At 30.1% G+C, this 23337-nt stretch overlaps 1 protein-coding gene across 1 annotated transcript; it reads left to right on the forward strand.

Moving 5' to 3' along the window:
- Positions 1-18418: 18418 nt before the first annotated feature.
- Positions 18419-21191, forward strand: LOC123297718. Its single transcript, XM_044879475.1, has 5 exons — positions 18419-18614; positions 19050-19156; positions 20060-20199; positions 20537-20666; positions 20982-21191. The coding sequence occupies exons 1-5, from the start codon at positions 18419-18421 to the stop codon at positions 21189-21191; spliced, it is 783 nt and encodes a 260-aa protein (XP_044735410.1).
- The last annotated feature ends 2146 nt before the right edge of the window (positions 21192-23337 follow it).

Here is a 23337-nt window from a genome sequence, read left to right on the forward strand (position 1 = left end):
GGTGGAAGAGAAAAGCGGATTGTACGGATGACGACTAAGAGGTGAAAGAGAAAAGCGTATTATCTCATCTTTAAAACTGCGGTTAAATGGTTATTTATAAACGACAAGACTTAGACCAAAAGATGATTCCAAATTCTTGATCTTGATATTGTCTTGCATTTTAGTCTTGGTCATGCGTTATACATCTATGCATGGTCTTCGTAATTGGTCTTACAACAAGACCTTAATAATAATCTCTACTTGTATTTTTTACTTATAATTGTTTGCTTTGTTACATACACCCTTTCTATTTTTCAAAAAAGTTTAACCTGCTCCATCAAAATATAGAATTTAAATTTTTAAGGACACAGAAGTCGAATATTGGAACTAAACTTCTATCAGAAAGGTATTCGCCGTAATTAATTATTTATTTGTTTGCTACTGTAAGCCCGATAGAACTGAAAGTGTAGGGTTGGAAAATTTGTATAACTTATTTTAATTATTATGAAATATCCTAAGAAACACTCCAAGCTTTTTTACGTAAAAAGATTTTTTTTCTTAATCATATTTATTCTTTTTTTCTTTACTTTCAACTTTCTTCTTGCTTTCGACTTTCGAAGTGAAAGGAAATACAATTCGAATTTTTTCCTACCGATTTGCCAGGATTTAACGTTTATTTGTGTGAATATTTTGCTGGTGCCAAGCATAATTATTAACTTCAGCCTTTTCTGTTAACCATTTAGTACTTTATATACATCTTTTACTATAGTTTAGAGAAAAATATATATTTATATCTATACACCAATTTGAATATAGTACATTTGTATGTTAATTTATATTATCAATGCTTTTAAAAAAGTTTATATTCAATTGAAATTTGTGGATGTTCAATTTTGTATTGAACTGAACTGATTGTGTATGTAATAAATTTTAGAATAAACAACCATTCAGCCAAGCCAACCTCTCGCTCACACACTCACACACTCAAACAAAACAATTCAATTGGTTCTCTAAATTTCTGAATCCTTTAATAACTCTTAATATTTTTATACCGTTTTTATCTACACTCGAATGCGATAAAAAAAAGTATTGTCTTGTGAAATATATGAAATTTCAACATGGAAACCTATAAATTGTATTTTAATCTGTATATCTCAATAAGAACTTTAACTCGTAATAATTTAAATAAGCACTACTAAAATTGGAAACAGTTGATAAAAAGAGGGATAAAACCTCTAAATTAATGAAAAAATATATAAAAAGCTGAAAATGATAAAAATACAATATAGAATTTCTTTTAAATAGACGATTGTAATTTTCAAACTTCGAGTGTGATGTTAGAGTATGTGTACGAGTTGGACAGGTTATAACTTTTGCACATTTTAAGCTGCCAAATCGAAAACTATGAGAACTCAAATAGAAACCAGCTGCTTACAGTGTATTTTTGTGAACAAATTGATCGCTCTTAACTGCTAGTTTCCGCTGCTTCAAAAAACAGAACAGCTCGGTTAACAGGAATAACTTTGCAAAACATTGCATATGATGAAGAAAAAGGACCAATGTATGGCCAGGATCGTCGATTAATCAAATGCGAGTAATATTATTATCCGAGTTACTCTACCGGAATTGTCTCTCAAACTCAAAACGCGATTTCTTGGAAACTATATTTTTCAAAGTGGTTGACATGATATCTCAAGCTATACTCGTTCAATGCCATTGAAATTTGGTTGAAAAAGGTTCAGACGATAACAACATCTTTATAATTTTTCAAATGTTTTTGTTTCAGACCACAACAAGGAATGTAGTCGTGTCAACCAGGGTGCACGGTTTTTATTTTTTGTAGCCCATACTTCACTAGCCTGTAATTCGAAGAATTAAAAACAAATCAAAATCCTATGGCTCCTATGTCAGAATACCCCCATAAGAAAGAAATTTCTTAAAAAGAACATACGGTAGTAAATTCTTTTTTGGTGCTGTATTTTTTCACTGGGGCACTATATCATCTTATAGACAATAACACAGCGGCATTGTCAAGCATTAGCAAAATGCACTGACAAGGGTAAGTAATATACAAATTCCATATATTTTTACTTATGTTTATGTTTGTTTACTAAATTTCTCTTTAATTCAAATGTCATACAGTTTGAATATTCACCCGCCGATGTGTCACGCTACCACTCTTTTAGTAAACCCCCGACATTACGTTCAATTGGTGAAGAAAAATCACAAGATATTTACTCAGTTGCATTTATTAAAATTGTCTCAACAAACTTGTAGTTTTCATGGTTACAATAGGTAGTTTTTTTTATTAATTAATGCGGTGAAATAAATGTTCAAAACTTTTTCACAAAAAATATTCCATGATAAGTTGAATGCATAAAATAGCTATACAAAAAAAAACTATGTCAATTAATACAAGTAAAACGGAAATGAATTAGTTGTCTCCTTGTATTGTGGTTTGAATAGATTATTTACCAAAGCTTGCTTGTACTATGAAAATAAAATAATTGAATTTGAAATTATAGATACAACAATAAAAATTGGAATAGTAATTTAGACATTTATTTGAAAAACTAATAGTTAATTTACATTTTTTATAGGTAAATAAAGATTTAGATAACATTGTATTAAAACCTAATAGCATTTTATATGATTTCAATATAGAATTAACTACTATGTTTATTCAATCTACATATATACATATATACACATACAAACGTAGGTATAATATACCATACACACGTAGGTATAATATACCATGGACAGACGGACGCACGACTGATTGGTGGACTATTGAGCTACAGGAGACAACAGAAATATAACTAAATAGAAAAGTTACATGTTTTTTAGTTTTTTTTTTCAAGATTACCCAAAATTACTAAGAACAATTTTAAACAATTTTTTATTAAATTGATTTTTTATGTAATTTTACAAATGAAAATGGGTTTTCTAAACTATAAAATCAAACGGCAGTGACGTCAACACATCGTTCTAGCAACGCTACCACACGGAGAAATGATAAAATAACTTTAAGAATGATAAATGGTTTGTCTCATAGAATAATTTGACAAGGTATGTTCGATGGACGACGAGTTTTGGTTCAGTTCGCACACGTACCTAGTCGACGCCATCTTAGCTTGTTTCCGATTACTGATTCAAATATTGTAAAAAATGTGATTACGTTTGTGTGAACAATCCTTGATTTTAGTAATGACAAAATCGTTCAAAACAAAATAAAAGAAAAAGAGTATTTTACAATGGTTTTTCTTTTAGTGTTTTTTCGCCTGGCTTTTTGGACTGATTTACTACCTGAAGTACCCTCGTTAGTCAATACTGTTACATATTGTACACACAAACACACACTTCTACAATACAAATAATGTGTAATAAAAGGATCCAAGAGTTAAAATATTAAATCACTAAAATAAACATAAAAAAAAGAAGAGAACTAAAAGTAACTAAAACGTTTGTTGTACTACAACTGTGCACAGCACCAGTACCACCAATTGTACGATTAGCACATAAAGATACCAGGCACCGTTAAATTGTAACAATATTAACCGTATCCATATAACAAATAGTTTGAAGTTTTTGTGTCTCGTTAAGTCGATTGAAAATTTTATAGTTTGTGCCGAGTCAGTCAATATCTAATATATAAGTATATGAGAGAATGAGTCGAATTGAATGAGTCAGTTTAGTTTGTATTTTATATAAGAACTACTATAGTCGTAGAAACGAAGCACTGAAGTTCGAAAATTTGAACAGTAAGTCGGATTTAAATCCGGATTTCTGCATTCGATTCTCCAGAAAATTTTATGACCTAAATCGATTTATACGAAATTAATTACGATACGCAATTTGCATAAATAACATGCATAAATGTCTTTAAATGATTAAAATGATTTCAAACTTGTTACATGCAGTTTTCGAGGTCGCTTAACTCGATTGTCGTGACAGAATTTGTCTTCGAGGTACCTGGTGCCCATGGTGAACGGTATCCCCAACGTCTCTGGGAGTTTTCGGGAAATTCGTTATAAAATCAGTCCAAACTCGTTATTAAGAGGGTTTTGGAATCGCTGAACTCGAATATAGCGACATAATTGGTCCCCGTGGTACATGGGTAGTCCGGGCTCCAGGTACCTGGTTCTCTCAATTATGTCGCGATATTCGTGTTCAACGACCCCAAAGAACCTCTAGTTACGAGTTTGGGTCGATTATTTAACGAATTTTCCGAAAACTCCAAGAGCTGGCAGGGATACCGTTCATCCTGGGTGTCAGATATCTTGAAGATCATTTCTGTCGCTATATTCGTGTTCAGCAACCCCAAAAACCCCCACGTAACAAGTTTGGAATCATTTTCATCACCATTAACCGAATTGTAAATCTAGTATATTTACGGTAAATTTAAAATGCAATTATTAAATGCATATTAGTTATGCAAATTGCATATTTTAAATTTCTTATAAATCAATTTGGATCACAATATTCCCTGACTCTCAAACGAAACGAATGCAAAAAACCACATTCAAACCTTACTGTCCAAACTTTTCGAATTTTGACTGTTTTAAGTGTTTCGTTTCCGCGACTACTAGTAATAGTTACAGTAACAGCAGATATTGAAGTCGTTAAAACTAGCTCGATATCACATCCACCTTCACAATGTTCCCATTGTCACATTTATCTTTAATTCAAATGCACACAAAGGACTTTACTTTATATGTATCACTCATTCCTTATTGAACTGTATAATATTCTTACTAGTCATCGTTGTCGTATTATTCACTTTTTGTGTGTAAGAATGATCCGAAGGTCATCTTAACAAATTTATATCTCACTGATCCTCGGATTTTTAAACATGCTTCCAAATAGACCGTAAGATGATAACAAATAAGAAGCTATTTTCATTAATTACGTAACCATTTTGGTAGGAGGGGAGTTTTAAAAAATCATAATGTGCCTATGTTGGGGGAGGCGGTGGATTTAACCCATTCTTACGTAAGATTTTATGAGTTGAAATTTAATATAAGAAATAATGTAAGCACATCGTGAACTAAAAATCGTCTAAATTATCCTTACGTAATTAATGAATGTCTTCAAAGGGTGCTCAAACTTCTGCCTCGGATAAGGCTAAAAAGTAAAGCGGGTTTGAATCAATTGTGGGAATATTTGTGAGTTTAACGAGTAGAAAGAAATTATTGTGTATTTTCTGGCCTAGGAAATTAGCCTCGTTCATCCAAACGAATGAACTATGCATGAAATGGTTAATCAGAAAATTAAGCTATCAGGGCTTGATTGAATGAACAAGCGATCTCACATTCACAGGGACGCGTTCTGCGGACCAAATCCTTAAGTGTAATTTGACCGTGGAAAAACAGTAAGCGATCGACAGGTAAAATAAATATATCGGAAAATTTTTAATCAAGGCCTTAATTGAGCCTTGTTTAGGCTTCTGAAATTTGAGATGTTAAGAAAGGCTATAATAAGTTTTTTTAGTGATCCAAAAGTTTCATAGCTTCAAGATGAGTTTCTGATAAAAATGAAATCGATAATTTAATAAAAATTATTGAATAAATTTTATCTATAATTAAAGTTGATCAATCCTTTGATTCGATGTCATTCGGATCTATAAGTTCAGTGTTCAATGTTCAAAAAACTACAAGTGAGATGGGTTTTACTTATAACATTGATGTCGGCAAAAAAAGAAATAGCATAGGTAACTTATTGCCAATCAATATATTGGAGCATGATGATTGTATTCTAGTAATCAAAAATTTTTTTCTACTGTATAATCCCGACAATTGTGCTTTGTAACTTTTAAGTAAGTAAAAGAAGTGTAAGACTTCTTATGTCGTTCGGCAGCTATGGAACTCACTTATTGTTATACTGATAATAATGCTCAGTTCAAGCAACGAACAGATAGACTGAATTTATCCATAAATGTGAAAACATAAAAACGATTTATTAAAAAAGTAAAAATTGATTTTCAAATTTAATGAGATTTCATTGTGAATACCAATTCCTTGTATCTAATTCTTTCTAACAACGTCACATATGGTTTCCTTATGAGAACTTTTTATTCTTCCTTTATTTATTTTGCTGTCTCAATCAAAATCATATTCATTTTACCCACACAATACCAGTAACATCAGACTATTTTATGGCATTTTTCATAACACTTTTATATAAAATAGTTTTGTTTTGGAAGAACCTTTTTTCGCAAAAAATTAAAAATGAACGAGTTATGCAACAAACAAAAATTCACAACACATTTTTTTTGGGTCGAAATCGAAAAATATTGATCCTACGAAAAAATTGATAAGGACCAAAACTGTATGAAATTTAATTCCAGAAAACTTTGGCAATGAATTTTTTTCGTGTAAAATTTAAAATAAACGAGGTATTCGTGAAACAAAAATTCACCCCCTCTTGTCGGGTCTAAATCGAAAAATATCGATACTAGAAAAAAGTTGATAAGAACCAAAATTAGTAGGAAATTAAATCCATACAATTTTAGTAATGACCATTTTTCGTGTAAAATTGAAAGTTTATTTTTTGAGACTCATAGGCGATAAGACACAAACAAACTTATTATAAATTTGATTATAATATACCTACCAATTCATGAATGGCATCGAATCGAAATTTCATATTGGATTCTATTGGATTGAATCGGAATTCAATCAGAATGAATCGAAATTAAATCGGACTTTTTATCAGAGTAGTGTTACCGTATAATAAATTTAAAAAAAAAATGCAAAAATTAAAAATACAAATTTTGTCATGAAAATCGGTATCTGAGTATAAAAAAATATTCTAAGCAACTTTTCTAATAATTTTTTTTTCAATATCTTTAAGTATCTCTGATGCTAGACAAAATATTAAGAACCGGCCCTATTTGTCAATTAGTAGTAAGCTGAATTTAAAGTTCTGATTTCGGTTCAGTATATTAAAAAATGTGACCCATCATTCTGTACGACTGGACAAAATCAATATTCTTATAAATAACGAAAATGTTAGGGTGTCTTCATCTTAAATGCGACACACTGTATTTATATACATAAATAAACATACAAAACATGAGTCGTGCGTTTGTTGTCATAACATTGGACCTAACAATTAATTTCGTTCCGCCCTAGATATTATTAATATTTATTAGTAGATACATATAGTCACTAGAGAAGTGTGTAGCAATATATTTAATAATAATAATATTATTATTATTATTATCATTATTACTTAATATTTCATACACTGAGACCAGCTAATAAGTATCTTTATAACTCTTTACAATAATATTAACAATGAAAGTACTATATTAGCCTAGAAAGTTTTACTTACTATTTTATTTCATTAATTAGATACAAAAAGATTTTCGGGGGTGAAACTAAGAAAACAAAAATTCGAATACACAACATCATAGTATGTACAACTTGCTTCAAACTAAGATTCTAGCTAAAAGTCTTATGGCTAATTTTTTGGAAAGGCTATGATAAATTTATAATTGCTATGCGCCTTCATGGGTTAAAATTTTTTACATTAAACTTTTGTTATATCTCCATAAAAACTGGCTTGTTCTCAATCTGCTTCAAATTAAACCTTCATTAAAAATGAATACCAAATTTTTGATGAAAAATCAGCGCTTACAGGTCAAAATCGACAAAAAATAAAATAAGGTCAAAATGTTCGAGTTTTTTTTTTTATTTTTCATAATGACTCGGTCGTCTGCGGAGGTCGAAAACTTGAATTTAACATTGTACACGACTTTGATGCAGCGTTCAATGTTTAATTTGATTAACCTATAAGAATATATTTGAAAAACAAGTGAAGACAAACAATTGACTGAGATAATTATTGAAATACCATGTACAGACAGTGTTGATTATGCAATCGTTTGCTTTTTAAGCCATGTAAGTAAAGAAAAATAGCCACTCTTACACACAAAGTAATAAAGGTATCTATCTACTGATTTCCTCAGTGGAAATATTAATAAACAAATACTTACATACATTAAATAAATGTTTGCTTGTTACAATACAATGCATGTATAATGCTCAAAAATAATTTGGACTCTCACTGGAAAACAGTGATGTTAACAAAAAAATGTTTCAAACAAAAGTTGTTTATTTTTTATAAGGAACATTTTTTACATATAAACTTACGAACTTAGCCTCAATTTTTACGTCCTGAGCAAGCTATAAATATTTCAGCTTGATATCTCTTTTCATTTTTGAGTTGTCGTGTGGACAGAGAGACAAACCGGCAAACAAATGAATTTTATGAACACCTATATCCAAATTTTGTTCGTAGCATCAATATTTTTAAGGGTTACAAATTTGGGACTAAACTTAGTATACCTTGATCGCATAAGAATACAGTATTTATATTTGTGCAATATTCATATTTTATATTATATACAAGGAGATATGTAGCTCTTGAATATTTAAATTTCTATGAATATTAGTTGAATGTGTAATCGAGTTTCAATATACAATCAAAATATAATTTTTGTTTAGTGCTGGTGGCGCCGCTGTTCGCATATATCGAATGTACTAAAAATTTTCTAATAAAAATAATATTTCAAAACCAATTTTAAATGCGTATATTATCTTTTCGACATATATGTTTGGATAGATATCAGAAAACAATAAAATAAGAAAAAACTTTTACTTTTTTCTTCATACTATTGTGTTTATATTTTATATTCAAAAAAACATGGGATAAAATACTCAAATTACTTTCGTATGGTATGTAATAAATTACACAAAATTTATAAATAAAGCCTGAAATGCTTACCATTTTGTGAAAAATTTAATAATAAGTGTTCGAAAGCGAACTAACATTAAAATAAATCGTCGCGTCGTATGGTATTATCACAGTTACTATGAAGTGTTCGTGTATTAGTTTTTCGTCGAATTTTCTCGTGGTTCATTGATATATCTTTAGAATGTTGGATATAAACAGCATGAACATCATAGAACGGGCCTTATCCTGAAATCCTGAAAACGGCTCGTATTGTCCAAAAACCATTCAAAGCGAACTCTGATAATTCTCATTCAAGTTTCTTCTATGCAAATTAGATCTGGATGTGTTTGTGCTAACGATAAAAAACTGAAACAAAACTGATAATTGAAACAAAAATCTATAAAAATTCTCAGGCATTTTCGAACTTTGTTAGAATTGTTTTCTTGAAACGATTCTAACAATTGATGTGAGAGGTATCAAGATTAGTATGACTCTCGACAGATGTTGAAAAATAATAAGACAAATAGTTTTGAATCCACTTTTTTGTATCATACTGAAGTAAGCTAAACTGAATATTTTCACTGTTGAAAACCATTTTTAACCCGCGAACCAAAAAAACGGGTGTTATAAGTTTCACCGCTATGTGTTTCTGTCTGTCTGTGGGTCTACCTTTGGCATCGTTGTGCCTAGACGGATGAGCCGATTTAAATTTTTTTTTCGTTTGAAAAGTAATTTAATGGGGAGTGTTCTTAGCTATGTTTCAAGTGCGAATTTAGAGTTCCGCACCTGGAACAACTAAAAATAGGCGATGATCTTCAAAATCGGTTCAGTTTGGGGAAGGTTCGAAGGAAAAAGATAATTTAATGGAGAGTGTTCTTAAATACGTTTCAAGTGCGAGTTTAGAGTTCCGTACCCGAAAAATTGATCGGGGATTTTTATACCTTGTATATGAAATATCCCAAAGTATACTAAGTTTAGTTCCAAGTTTTTATACCATGTATATGAAATATACCAAGGTATACTAAGTTTAGTCCCAAGTTTGTAACGCTTAAAAATATTGATTCTATGAACAAAATTTTACTATGGGTGTTCATAAAATCACCTAATTAGTCCATTTTCGGTTGTCTGTCTGTCTGTCGTCTGTCGTCTGTCTGTCCGTCTGTCATCAAAATTACTCAAAAACGAAAAAAGATATCAAGCTAAAATTATTATAGCGTGCTAAGAATGTAAAAATTGAAGTCAAGTTAGTAAATGAGCAACATAGGTCAATTGGGTCTTGGGTCTGTAGGACCCATCTTGCAAACCATTAGAGATAGAACTAAAAATGTTCTTTATAAGAAAATAAACAACTTTTGTTTGAAACATTTTTTCGTAAACATCATTGTTTGCCCGTGAGAGAGCAAATTGTATGGTCTGTATTATATGGGAATATCAGTTATATATGTGTGACATGTATGTATGTGTAATGTGACAAAGTTGTCAACACTGTCTATACATGGTATTTAAACAATTAAGTCAGCCAATTGTTTGTTTTCACTTGTTTAATTGTAAATTTCACTAGTTAACATACGTCATTGTGAAAATGTAGCTACTGAAGCATCGTATAGTATTGCCAGAGTAGAAAAATGATTCTTTTTGAAAGGATATCTGAAAGAGGTACTATAAAGAATGGTGATACAATAATGTTAATCAACTCTTTTATTTTAGTTCTCAACAACTCCAAGTTTTCTTAAGTATAAACGTGAATGTTAAAAAATGTATATATGAGTAAAAAAAAAATTAAACTGAATTTTCTGCTATCTAACATACTTCAAGTAGTAAAAAAAAAAGTTGTAAATTTTTATAGAACTTCTATACGATTTACAATTATTTACATAATATTTAGTTAGGGTATAAAAAAAAAGTATGTAAATTTTGTTGTTTTTTTGCGAATTTCATTAAACAAATAAAAGTTAAAACTGAATGTATTTGTTGACGCACACAAAAAACATTTTGAAATTAAACAATTGTGGATACAACAAACTTTTTCTATCATATAGATATCCGTGTATTTTTTTCAAGATTTGTTTTCAAGATAAATTTGTGTTCCTTCACTTTCTAAGCTTTTGAATTTAATTTGTATAACGCTTAAAAGTTATTTCTAAAAGGTACTCGCAAAAATAGTTAGGAAAATGGCTTCCTGTGAAATTTTTTCTTACCTATTACCCTAAAATGTTCTTTACGAGCGATCCAAGCTACACATATTCGTTGTGTGCGTAGTCATGGTAGGGACAATAAAATCGGTGTCAGCGCTTCCAGCTTTTCTTTGACTAGTATATAATATGCATTATATTATTTTGCTCAGTGAAGCTGCTATCACACAAATTGCTCTTAAAAATAAATAAAAATACAACTTTTATGATATTTTATATAAGCAAAACATTTAATTTAGGTTTAAACTTGAAGTTAATCATTTTGAATGAAAACCTCTTTAAAATAGAATATAACTAAAGTTTGCTTTTCCAAAATCTTCATACTTTGTCAAGTGTAATTATAAACAAATTTTTCGTATCTGTCACAACCATTTAGGCTTAGTTATGTTTTACATTCATTACATGACTATTTTTCTTTTCATTAAATTTATATTTTTCCCTTGCATGATGTATCAAAGCTTCCTAGAGTTATTCTGTTACATTTTAAATACAGAACCTTTAAAATAAATATACAGCATTTATGTATGAGATGAACATTTATAACCACTGCGTCGACAACAACAACAACAAATGATAATTAAAGGGATGAATTATATAAAAAAATAAAATTAAATATCATTTTTATAAAATGTTTTAGACATAACAATGACAAAAACAAGTAGTAAGTACCTACCTACCTACCTTTACAGGGCGTTCTGTTATTAACTGCAGATCGTTGGCCTACACAATAAGCTCATAAAGACGAAGGAAAAAGTCATTTACCGTTATTTGTTTTTTTTACTAAGAATCTAATGTTTTCTTGCAAAAATATAATAATAAAAAAAAGTGGGAATTGACTAAACCAATGAAATAATATAATAGTGTTTTTTAAATGTTTTTTTCAAAATAATATAAACCAATTGAAATCAGTTCATATCCCTTCTTTAGTTGAATATTATCAAATGACATTTATTAATATCTACTGATTATCATTGGCTACTGGTTATCGAATGATAGCCAGTGAATTTACCAATTTATCAATTTTTGTCATACCTGTAGCGCCCAAATTAGGGCTCAGATCCAAAATTGGTAAATGACTTTTTTCTTCGTCTTTATGAGCTTATTGTGTAGGCCAACGATCTGCAGTTAATAACAGAACGCCCTGTATACTACAATGTTCAGGCTTGTTCTATTTTTATATAATATATAAAGTAATTCTTATTAAATTAAAGCATGTACAGAAATAAAGGCTGTGACCCTCATACGACTTCTGTATAAGGTCTAAACAGTAAAAATCAAAAAGAAGCCGTAATCCAATGTTTTCACGATTAAGATACACAAAGGTAATAGTTTAGACTACTACCCGATTAGAAATTTTGCTGTGCAATCACTCCGGACACAATGGGTAGTACTCATTAATGCAGTTCCGTTATCCCTAATCTTATAGATTCCTGAACGGGATATCCCAATCAGTGTCCAACATGAATGAACAAAATATATTTTGTAGTTTGATTCCCACTTCACCAATTTCCATATTCATTATTAGATGGTGATGGTATAAATTTTGGTCTTATTGGCTAACATCTTGAAGCCATTTAACAGTTGGCAACATTCTATCTTTTATTATTTCGGAGGAAACCTTTAGAAACTAAATTGCGTAATTTAGTTATCGAAAACGTATCCAAAGCTCTTATCTGAAACTATAAAAGATAGAAGGTTCCAAATTTGTAGGTAGCTTCGAATAAAGGGTCAATTGATTCTAATTTCACATTAAATCCATTCTACAAGTAACCACACATTGTAGTAAGTAGTAGTAAGTCCCACAAAAAACAAATAGAAAACACTGCGTATTCAGTCAATTAATTCAGTCAATTGTTATTTTCACTTGTTAAATGCCTATCTCTATTTTAGCCTCTATCATCATCATCATTGTTTGACAGGCCTGTTCAGGCGTTGGCGACCATGGACTTCCATTACTGCTGATCATAGGCCATGTGAAAAATCTTAGTAGTCTTTTGTGAAGAAAGGGATGTTAAAAAACTGCCTTTTTACTTTATTGATAGTGGCAATATTTTGCCGGTAATACTAAGTACTCTAAGGGCTGCTATTTATTTTATCACATGACCCACGAACTTCTGTTGCCGAGTTTTCAAAGTCTTTATTAGCTCTTTTCTAACATCAACTATATCCAGCACTTGCTTGATTGGTATTTTATCTTTCCAATCTTTTCCAAAGAAAATACGGATTACTCCATTCTTTCTGAGAGCGTATGTGCTTCACTGCCATACAACAAAACCGGTTAAATATAGCACTTGAAAAACCGTAACTTTGCTTTTACACTTTTGCTTGTATTTTGAAATATGTTTTTAAATTGAATGTAACTTTGTCCTTAGAGACATTGTATATAGAGGTTAATACATACATAACAAAATAATAATATAACATTTGGTGGAGTAAAAATAATATAATATTTTTTTCCAGAAAATAATGTAGAAAAATGATAATATAGAACAAAACAGTTCTTCTATACTTGTATTATTACTATTTTTCATTTTATAATCCAGGTCATACCAGAGCACAATAATTTAGTATTCATTAATGAAAAAAATTCCAAACATTTCTCTCTAAAAAATAAAAAATAATTAGTGGTAAAAAAAATAAATTTATATATATACAACATTTTCAAAAAAAAAAAAAACTTATATAATAAAATAATGTAATTATTTGAGTGTGCACATATTTTTTTATTACGCTCAACTTAAATTCAGTATTTAAATATCGCAATGGAACATTATACATAGTAATGAGTCCATAAGAGAATCCCCTGTCGTGTAGGTACAACGTAGATGATACAATATTATAAACAAGCTGTAGTGGGTATGACCTTTGAACGCCAAATCAAGAATTCTGACTGACAATCAGAAATCAATAGGCTTTTGTCTTAAATTTGAAAAATTGGTTATTAGTATCTGATTTACACCAAGAAGGTATCATTTATTAAAAAAAAAATACTTTATACCTTATGTATTTTGCAATTTAAAAAACCAATTCAAATTTATTTATAAAACAGTGTAGACTGTCATGGCGTCCTGAATGACATCAAACCGTGACTTACAATCATTTTCGTTTATGCAAGTTTACATGTTTTGGTATTTGTAAGCTTTACTGATAGATTATTTCATTCATTAATCAAAAGGCTTTTGTCCTAAATTTGAAAAATTAGTTTATACGTTACATAAGTATTTAATTTACAGCAAGAAAGTAAGATTTAAAAAAAATACTATTTACCTTATATATTTTGCATTTGAAAAAACCAATTCACATTTACTTCTTAAACAGTGTAGTGTAACAGTGTCATGGCGTATCGATTGACATCAAACCGTGGCATACAATTTTTTTTGTATATGCAAGTTTACATGTTTTTGTATTTGTAAGTTTACATAGCCTTTCATATGGCGTGACGTAGTACCTTCAAAGTACATTTGATTGGTGTTTGCTGTCACGTGATCGGATGTATAATTTAAAAGAAATTATTTTTTTTAAGTAATAATAATCTTTATATTTTATAAAAATTAATTTTGTTTTTTGTTATCTACATGTCATGATTAATCATTAGTAACTTTAATCGAACCGATTTATTCTTAGTCAATATTATTCTTTTTTCCCACATAATGCCCACAATTTAGGTTAGACTCATATTTTAAAGCCTGTATTTAGTTTTTTTACGATTACAATACAATTATTTTAAGGTTTACAGACCCTGCTTTGAGCTAAAATGAAAGGTAAATAAATGTGCTAAAACACAATTTCTCACAATTTTCCAAAATTACAGAAAACTGGTCATCTGTTATTTGTTGTAAAAATTTCCTTTATACTTACAAATATTCCGAAAAATCGCAAATTTTATGTATCTTCGGACAGGCATTTTTGTTCACAAATACCTACGCCAATAAAAAGTTCATTGAATAATAGATATGTTTATTGAGGCACGAACACATGCATGCATTCTCTGTTCTTGTAATTTTTGAACTGTGGATACCTCAAAATATAGATTGTTTTTCATTTCAATTTTCTGGATAAAATAAAAAACGTTCGGTCAGACAGTCAATATACATATACTGGTATTTTATATATAGCAGAGCTTTTATCAAATTATCCTACATCGTTATGGAATTTTTCACCCCTTTTCGTCCTGGTTGAATGACATTCATATTCCTTCATTTTGTATACACTACCCCGCAATGATACACAATAATATTATGTAGGTAGCTATCTATGGCTCTACGATTACTAGATGATGGATTTCTTGTCTCTGGTATGAATTCTGTTTTAATTAATTACATACTGTTATTAACGACTTTCCTCGTAAATGAAATATGTCTATTGGCATTCTAAGATGTAATCATTTCACAGAAATTGCTTCAAATGGTTATTTTTTTAAACACAATTTTCGATATTTTGAAAATTACTCCAGATATCGAAAAATTTTATTCATACTTTTCATCTTATATTGACAAGCCATAGCATAATTCACCAACAAAATTGAAAAAATATATATTTGTTATTTTGTGTTCCTACAACCGTGCTCATACATCCTTAATTAGTCGGAAACATCGGGTTTTTTTAAATAATAAAATAATAAAATTGAAAAAAAAACCCACACCCACACCCACACCCACACCCACACCCACACCCACACCCACCCCGTCACCCACACCCACACCTACACCCACACTCAACCCAACCTAACCCAATCTAACCCAGCCTAACCCAGCCTAACCCAACCTAACCCAGCCTAACCCAGCCTAACCCAACCTAACCCAACCTAACCCAACCTAACCCAACCTAACCCAACCCAACCCAACCCAACCAAAAATTATTAAAATTGTGTTTTTTTGAATTTTTTATGATTTTTTCGATTTTTACAAATTGCAAAAAGTGTAAAAAAAGTTTTTGTTTCCGATTTCGATAAAACTAAGTTTATAAGGTAATTTTGACCCGAAAATTACAAAATCGTGTTTATTTGACCATTAAATGAGTAATTTTCGAGATATTTTATGAACCTGACTGTAGAGCCAACATTTTCATTCCGTTCAGTCTCTGAAATTATTCCGCATTGAATCTAATTATTCCGAAATTGTCCTTTTCATTTCAATTACGATTCATTACTGTTTCGGACACACAGTAATAAATAAGTTGGACAAAGACCCAAGATATTTGTTATTCATTTTATTACATTAGTTTTTTAAGAAACTGTCCGAAACAAAAGGTAATCAATTTTTAAAATGAAAAGGTCTATTACATAGAATATGAAAATAGCTTAATAATTCTTTGCTCTGTTAATTAGCTCTGTTTAGTTTTTTTTTTCTAAACCATCCCTGAACTATAGCGAACAAAACAAACAAAAAATTTTGAAAATCGGTCTAGCCGTTTTTTAGTTTTAGCGAGACTAACGCACAGCAATTTATTTTTATATATACTATTCTACAATCCTTGCATATCTCCTTAAGACATAACATTTTATTGATAAATACCAATATACAAAATAGTATTTACCTATGTATAATATTGTATACTTAAGTTGATGTGAGTTTACAAGATTCTCATCTCTTCTCTCACACTCAAATAACTGGAACAGCTTTAACGATCATTAGTTCTTCACCCCGATCTACCTACCACCTTGTATTAATTATTACTCGTATAACCTACTCTTGTTGCTACGATCCTATGCATCTATTCTGTACCCATCTCCATTCGTATTATGTGCTTGTATATGATGTAAATAAAGAAAGGTAGTAAAACATTGAGGGGAGAAATCACTTTTAATAATTTTAACCATAGTCTGGGAGCCAGTAAGTAGTATTTTTTATGTGAGCTCATTAGTTTAACCGGCCCGGGTTTTGGATTTACCTCCCAATCAGCAAACAAATGAAAGCGTGCGATAAGTAACAGAGTTCCAAAAACATTCCCTTAATTCTTCCAATCAATAAGCAGGCTATTAAGCATTTACTTCGTTTACTAAACCCTTTGTAATTGAAAAATTATACAGAAAATTGTTATTAAAAATCTGAACATTATTACATTATACATTTCTTCTTTCACCCTTGTTTTCCTTTATGGTGTTATTATTCGCTGTTTATATCATATCAGATTTTATGTCATTATCGTCACAATTAAATAAAATACTCACTCAATATTGTGTCATCCCTGCACACGATATTGAATACTGATTGTATTTTGTTTAGGTTTGAAAGGGTTAATGTGTGATATAGGTTTTGTGAGAGGTGATATAGAATTTTAATAATAATTGGATATATAATGATACGCCAATAAATTTCACAATTTATTGATTTGTAACTCTGTTTTAGAAATGTTGTTTATGTCCACAATGTCCGTTAATCTAGATAATAAATCAAGAGTATATTATAGGCTATCATCCTTTGGCTTAATTCTACAGCAAGTTCCACTTTCAGAACAAAATAATATTAAATTTTCAATGTACTCCAGATATGCAAATCATAAACTTACTTTTAACTGTCCATCTATACAATAGAATATAATCCTGATCAAAGAAGTTATAAGCAATCAAAGATTGCATTCAAAGGTTTCCCATCTCCTTTTAGCAAAACTAAGTTTATATGTTATCTCTATGGCGATATCCACGTATGACGCCTCTAGTGGGTATCTTCCTCTTTGTTTACTTAGGAATTTTAAACATTAATATCTTGCATATAAGTAAGATTTTTAAATACCAACTTTAGTTTTCGATTGGTGAAGTGAGAATTCTTCATCTGAAGTGGTTAACAAGCCGTGGATAGAGTTTGCTGCGATCCTTGAGGTCCACACGAAGAACTTCCCATTATAATAAAATGTTATACAAATTTAAAAAAATAAAAACTCGACGAGTCGAAGCAACTCGATCGAATGCTATGCAATTTTTTTCGGATCGTACTGTCGTTAATATGCTTGGATCGGTACCTAAACGAAATGTTCGCGCGATATCAATCAGGATAAAATATAAGAAAAAGCTCACCCAACTAAAAACGGCTCAACCGAATGTTATGAAATTCTTTTCGGATCATGTTGCCTTTAATACGCATCGATCGACACGTCAACGAGGTCGATATCATTTTTTGTTCATGGGATATCGACGACGAAAAAAATGTCTACGGACGTATTTACACACACATACACACACACACACACACGCATACTTCTTCTTCAAATTTGTATTAATGCCTTATCCTAACCATGAAATGTAAAAATATGTTGAAAATTTCGATTTCGAAAATCGGACCCATTACAATAGCTTCCTATAGTGGGAAGATAAAAAAAATTTAATCCGATACCCTACTATATTAAAAAAGTGGTTACCATAGAAACAGCCTGAAATAAAACTCATGCACGGTGCCAATACACGACTTTCTCTGTTTTATTGTGATTGTATTTATCTGTCATTTGAACTATTGTGCCTATTACTATTTTAAAATAAACTATTTCTAGTATTTAAGTGTTTACATTATAATATGACGGAGTCAAAGCGCGGTTCTGTTATAAACGAATCGGCGATTTATACAACATTATTTTCAAATGGATCATCAATTTCTAAATCAAATGGCAAAAGTCTGTGGAATATCATTGTAAATGAATATGAAACAAGACGTAAAGAATGCGAAGAATATTTAAAAAGTAAATCTAAAATACCTCCATTACCGGATGAAAGTATGTATTTTTATTTTATAATGTGGCCTGCATTATTATTACTAAAACTAAACATTATTATGATACACGAAAAACTGATCAACCACGAAATTAGAACAGTGACGAACAATTAATATGTTTCTCAATCGAAAAACTATTTTTTCGATTTGGGGCTAACGCCAACGAAAAATAGGTATTCACGAAATAAGAAAAAATAGATCAGGTTTAACTGAATTAAAATTTTTCCAGCCCCCGTGAAAGAAAACTAGACTATTTGAGAGTTGACCTAAATAAACAATGTTTTAGATTTCTATTCTCTTGTCATAATAGAATTACATAGAGTTATTTCAAATCCATGAAAATCAATGAAAATGTCACTAACATATACTGCAGGCTATTAATATTTGTCTAATTATTGTATTTTTAATAAGCGTTTAATAATTTATGTTTAAACAGTCGTCAAAAATACTACATGGGGAAATATGGATAACGAGGTCTTTCCAATACTGATTCCAGCTTTGAATTCAATGATGTTCAAAGCCAAAAAGTACAATGCTGTACGGGTAAGATCTTGTATAAAATTTGTTTTGCTTAAAAATGATAAAGTATCATTTTATTAATAGATCGGGCAAAATCCGTCATTGAGCATGATTAATTTTCGCATGGAGAATTTTTGCAGGATGCCGTTTAAAATATGCTCCTGAATGTAAAATTGCAGGTTGCCGGTGGATAAACCGATGGGTAACCCGATATTTGCTTAAACAAATTTTTTTAAACAAATAAGTAATATTGAGCGACTCGCTTCGGCATTTTCTCATATAATTGTGGTCAAAATTAACCAATTTGTTCTTAGACGTTTTTCTCAAAACCCTCCAGTTTTCGAATCAAAAATTTGTAAAATTGGAAAAAAGCGATTATTACGATTTTCATCCAGCAAAAATTCTATATAATGATGGTTTAACACCGTAAAGTAAATAAATAGAAATGGCCCTGTTATAATGTAACTATGGCACAAAACTGAATATCAATTGAATAATTTTAAAATGTCTCACCTGGATTAATGGTTCAAACAGTTTAAAAAAATATTTTTTTATACACGAAATACTTAGAAACAATTTTAGCTGTATCGCTCACAATTAATTAGCAGGGAAAGACATTCAAAGTATCATTTCTGACCATTTTTATACCATTTCTTTTTATGCATTTATTTTTTTTTTTAAATGTGTTTTCATTGAAAAAACCAACTTTCTGTTAATTTAAAAATGATAAAGCTTGGATGACTTTTTAAAACAGTTACAACATTCTTGGAGACATAAACGAGTAAAATTTGCCACTATCTCCAATCCCCTTTTTCAAATCAGCTTTAGAGAGCTATATTTTCTTTCCGAAATGTTAATCTAATATCAATTATGCAGCATCCTGCTAAAAGAGAAGTTCTTTTTTAACGAGTGTATTAAATATTTCAGTACAATAAAAAGACTCGCTTCAATGGTTTAGATCATTTAGCCGAACTTTTATGGAATTTCAATCCGAAACATCCAAATCGATATAAAAACTACACTGACATCTATGACATACCATTCGCCATTGAACATTTAAAAGACAAGTAAGGAAACTTAAATCGTCATTTTAACATTTACTAAAATTCAAGTGTAAAATACATTTTCTTAGCATGACATTCATTTGACTTTTATTTATACAAAGAATTGTGGGCAACCGCTTTCTGTTGAATGATAGGTAAATGCGATTATGTGGCTGTCGCGTTGAACACTACCGTTGAACATAAATATTGTGTTTGAATCGCTATGCTTATGTAGATATCTCTCTTAAACGGCCAATTCTATAACTATAGTCGTTTCCGTTCAACAGTACAATTAATTAGTAATTTGTAGTTAATTTTGTAAAAACTTCATTTAAATCTTTTCCTTCATCTTTTTTAACAGACCTAGAAAAATATTTCCAAAATCAGAAATATGGACACAAAGCTATGCGGCTCTAAAAATCCAATCATTTTACAGAGCCTATTTGGTACGAAGGCAGGATGATGTACAAGAAATGAGGAAATTTTGGAAGGTATGGTAATTGTATGATTGTTTTAACCTTATCTGATCGATTTATAAATGTTTGTCAGTACCTTGTGTATGGAATTTTTAGCCGATACAGATCGGATATCTTCATTACTACCACTTACTTAATTTTAAATTGAATTAACTGCTAAGTTGTACGAACGTAGTGGTATTGTATCCAAGCAGCATTTTCAAATTGATAGCTTTTTATCAGAAACTTTCCAGAAATTGTGTGTTCTAATGCCATGTGTAGAGTGCCATGTTTTTAGTAAAGAAATCCGTTTTAATTTTATAATGATTCATACTTCAACTCATATTGTAGGAATATAAGTGTAAAAGCTTATACGATATACATCCTAGTCGAGAAAATACACCAAAAGGCCGAGAATCATCAAGACGTTTACAATGTTTTTGTGATATGGCTTCAGCTGATTGTATAAATATAAGCGAATGTCAATTAATTCGTAGATCATCAGAATCACCATCCGGCTCAATAGATACTCAACTATTTAGTGAAACTAAATATTTTTAATATTATAAATTGTCTGTTTCTGACTGATACTAAATTTGGAAACAAGAAAGAGTTATAGCTAAAAATGTCTCCAACAAGAAAACTAAAATAAACCATTTTAAAAATCAATTTTCTTTTGGGAAAAAACTGTTGTAACATTATTTATTTGGTTTCAATTATAATAAAATAAAAATTATTTGAATTTTAAATATATTTATCATATTGGAGAAAATAAAATTCGAAAAATTTCTTTTCAATAACGTTATTAAGTTATTGAAATCGTTGTTTTTTTATTATCGATTATAAATTTAATATCGCCTAAATATGCCCCAAAAAATAACCAACCCTTTGAAGTAAGACAACTTTTGAAGAGCATACGAAATGACACAACGACTCGGTTAACAGCTGCGAAGCAATTTTAGTATTTTATTTTCATGAGGGCCTCATTTCACTTTATTAATATAATTTTTCATAATTTGAATGAATTGCAATTTATTTAATGCACTCTATTTTTAGAAATATTATCTAAATCAATAACTTTTTTGATTGCATGATAAGATAAATCAACAAGTACAAATAAATAAATACTTCAAAATTTGTTACTAGCCGTTGATGTGTTAAAAATTAATGAGGCTCCTTTGGGAAAATGTTGAATGATTATTTTTCATATTAACTGATAAAATTTGTGTTTAATATAATTCTGATTACTGAGAAAAAAGGTTTAATTTGTTGTTGCACCGTAACGATCAATGTTCTACAACATCATAATTTGATAACTGGGAGTTGCAACTCTCCAACTGGCAATAATAATTTGTACTAATTAAAATCAGAAGACCTCAATTCAGTAGTTACAATTTCGACTTCCAGATATCAAGTATGGTACATACTTCGTATGGTACATTATGGTACATAGATTCAAGTATGGTACATACTATAAAATTTCCGCCTAATTAGCGCCTTCACGGGTAAACAGTGATGTTTACGAAAAAATGTTTCAAGCAAAAGTTCTTTATTTTTTTATAAGAAACATTTTTTACATTTAAACTTTTGTTCTATCTCTAACGGTTTACAAGATGGATCCTACGGACCCAAGACCCAATTGACCTATGCTGCTCATTTACGAACTCGACCTCAATTTTTACGTCCTGAGTACGCTGTAAAAATTTCAGCTCGATATCTTTTTTCGTTTTTGAGTTATCGTGTCCACAGACGGACGAACGGGCGGACGAACGGACGAACAGCCGGGAATGGACTAATTAGGTGATTCTATGAACACCTATAGCAAAATTTTTTGCGTGGCATCAATATTTTTAAGCGTTACAAACTTGGGACTAAACTTAGTATACCTTGCATATTACATTTATGCAAGGTATAATAATGAAAATGTAAAGAACTTTTGTAGGGAAAAAATAGCCCATTAATTTTCTCTGCCACTTCCGGTAAGCGATGTGTTTTATGCGCCGCGTCGCGTAAAGTATATAAAAATATTTTACAATTTGTACTAATATTTTTCCGTTGTAAACAATTTTGTGTCATGTTTGTCATGTAGCATTTTTATTTTTAATTAGATTGTGTTTATCAATTTATATTGATATTGAGTGCACAATTATTAGGTACTTAATCAATAAATATCAAACGATATATTGATAGAGAGGCCGTTGAAAGGTGAATGTTGTGAGAGGCCGTTGTTGGGCTTCGAAAAAGGTAATAGAGAAGATGCATTATTTGTTTCTTTTTGCCACAAATTCATATATAAATGAAAGAATAATTTATGAATATTTAAGTCTTTTTTTTTTAATTAATAATTACATTTTTTTTATTAATTATTAATAAAAAAAGTTATATTTTTAAATAAATAAAACGGTAGTGACGTATTTACTTCCCTTAAAGCTGTGAGCCAATCGGTTTCTATGGAAATTTGTGTTATAATCTTATATATTTAAACGAGCAATTCTTGTATATATATTTACGATCTTGGAAATGGCTCCAACGATTTTCATGAAAATGAGTATGTAGGGGTTTTTTGGGGCGATAAGTCGATCTAACAAGGTTTCATTTTAAAAAAACGTCGTTTTATTCGTTTTTTCATGAAAAACTGAAACCGGCAATGCAAATTAAAACTCTTCCTGACATCTATTGGTGTATATCGTAGTTAATGAAATACAAT

This window comes from Chrysoperla carnea, chromosome 4 (genome assembly GCF_905475395.1).
Source record: "Chrysoperla carnea chromosome 4, inChrCarn1.1, whole genome shotgun sequence".
Classification (NCBI taxonomy): Eukaryota; Metazoa; Arthropoda; class Insecta; order Neuroptera; family Chrysopidae; genus Chrysoperla; species Chrysoperla carnea.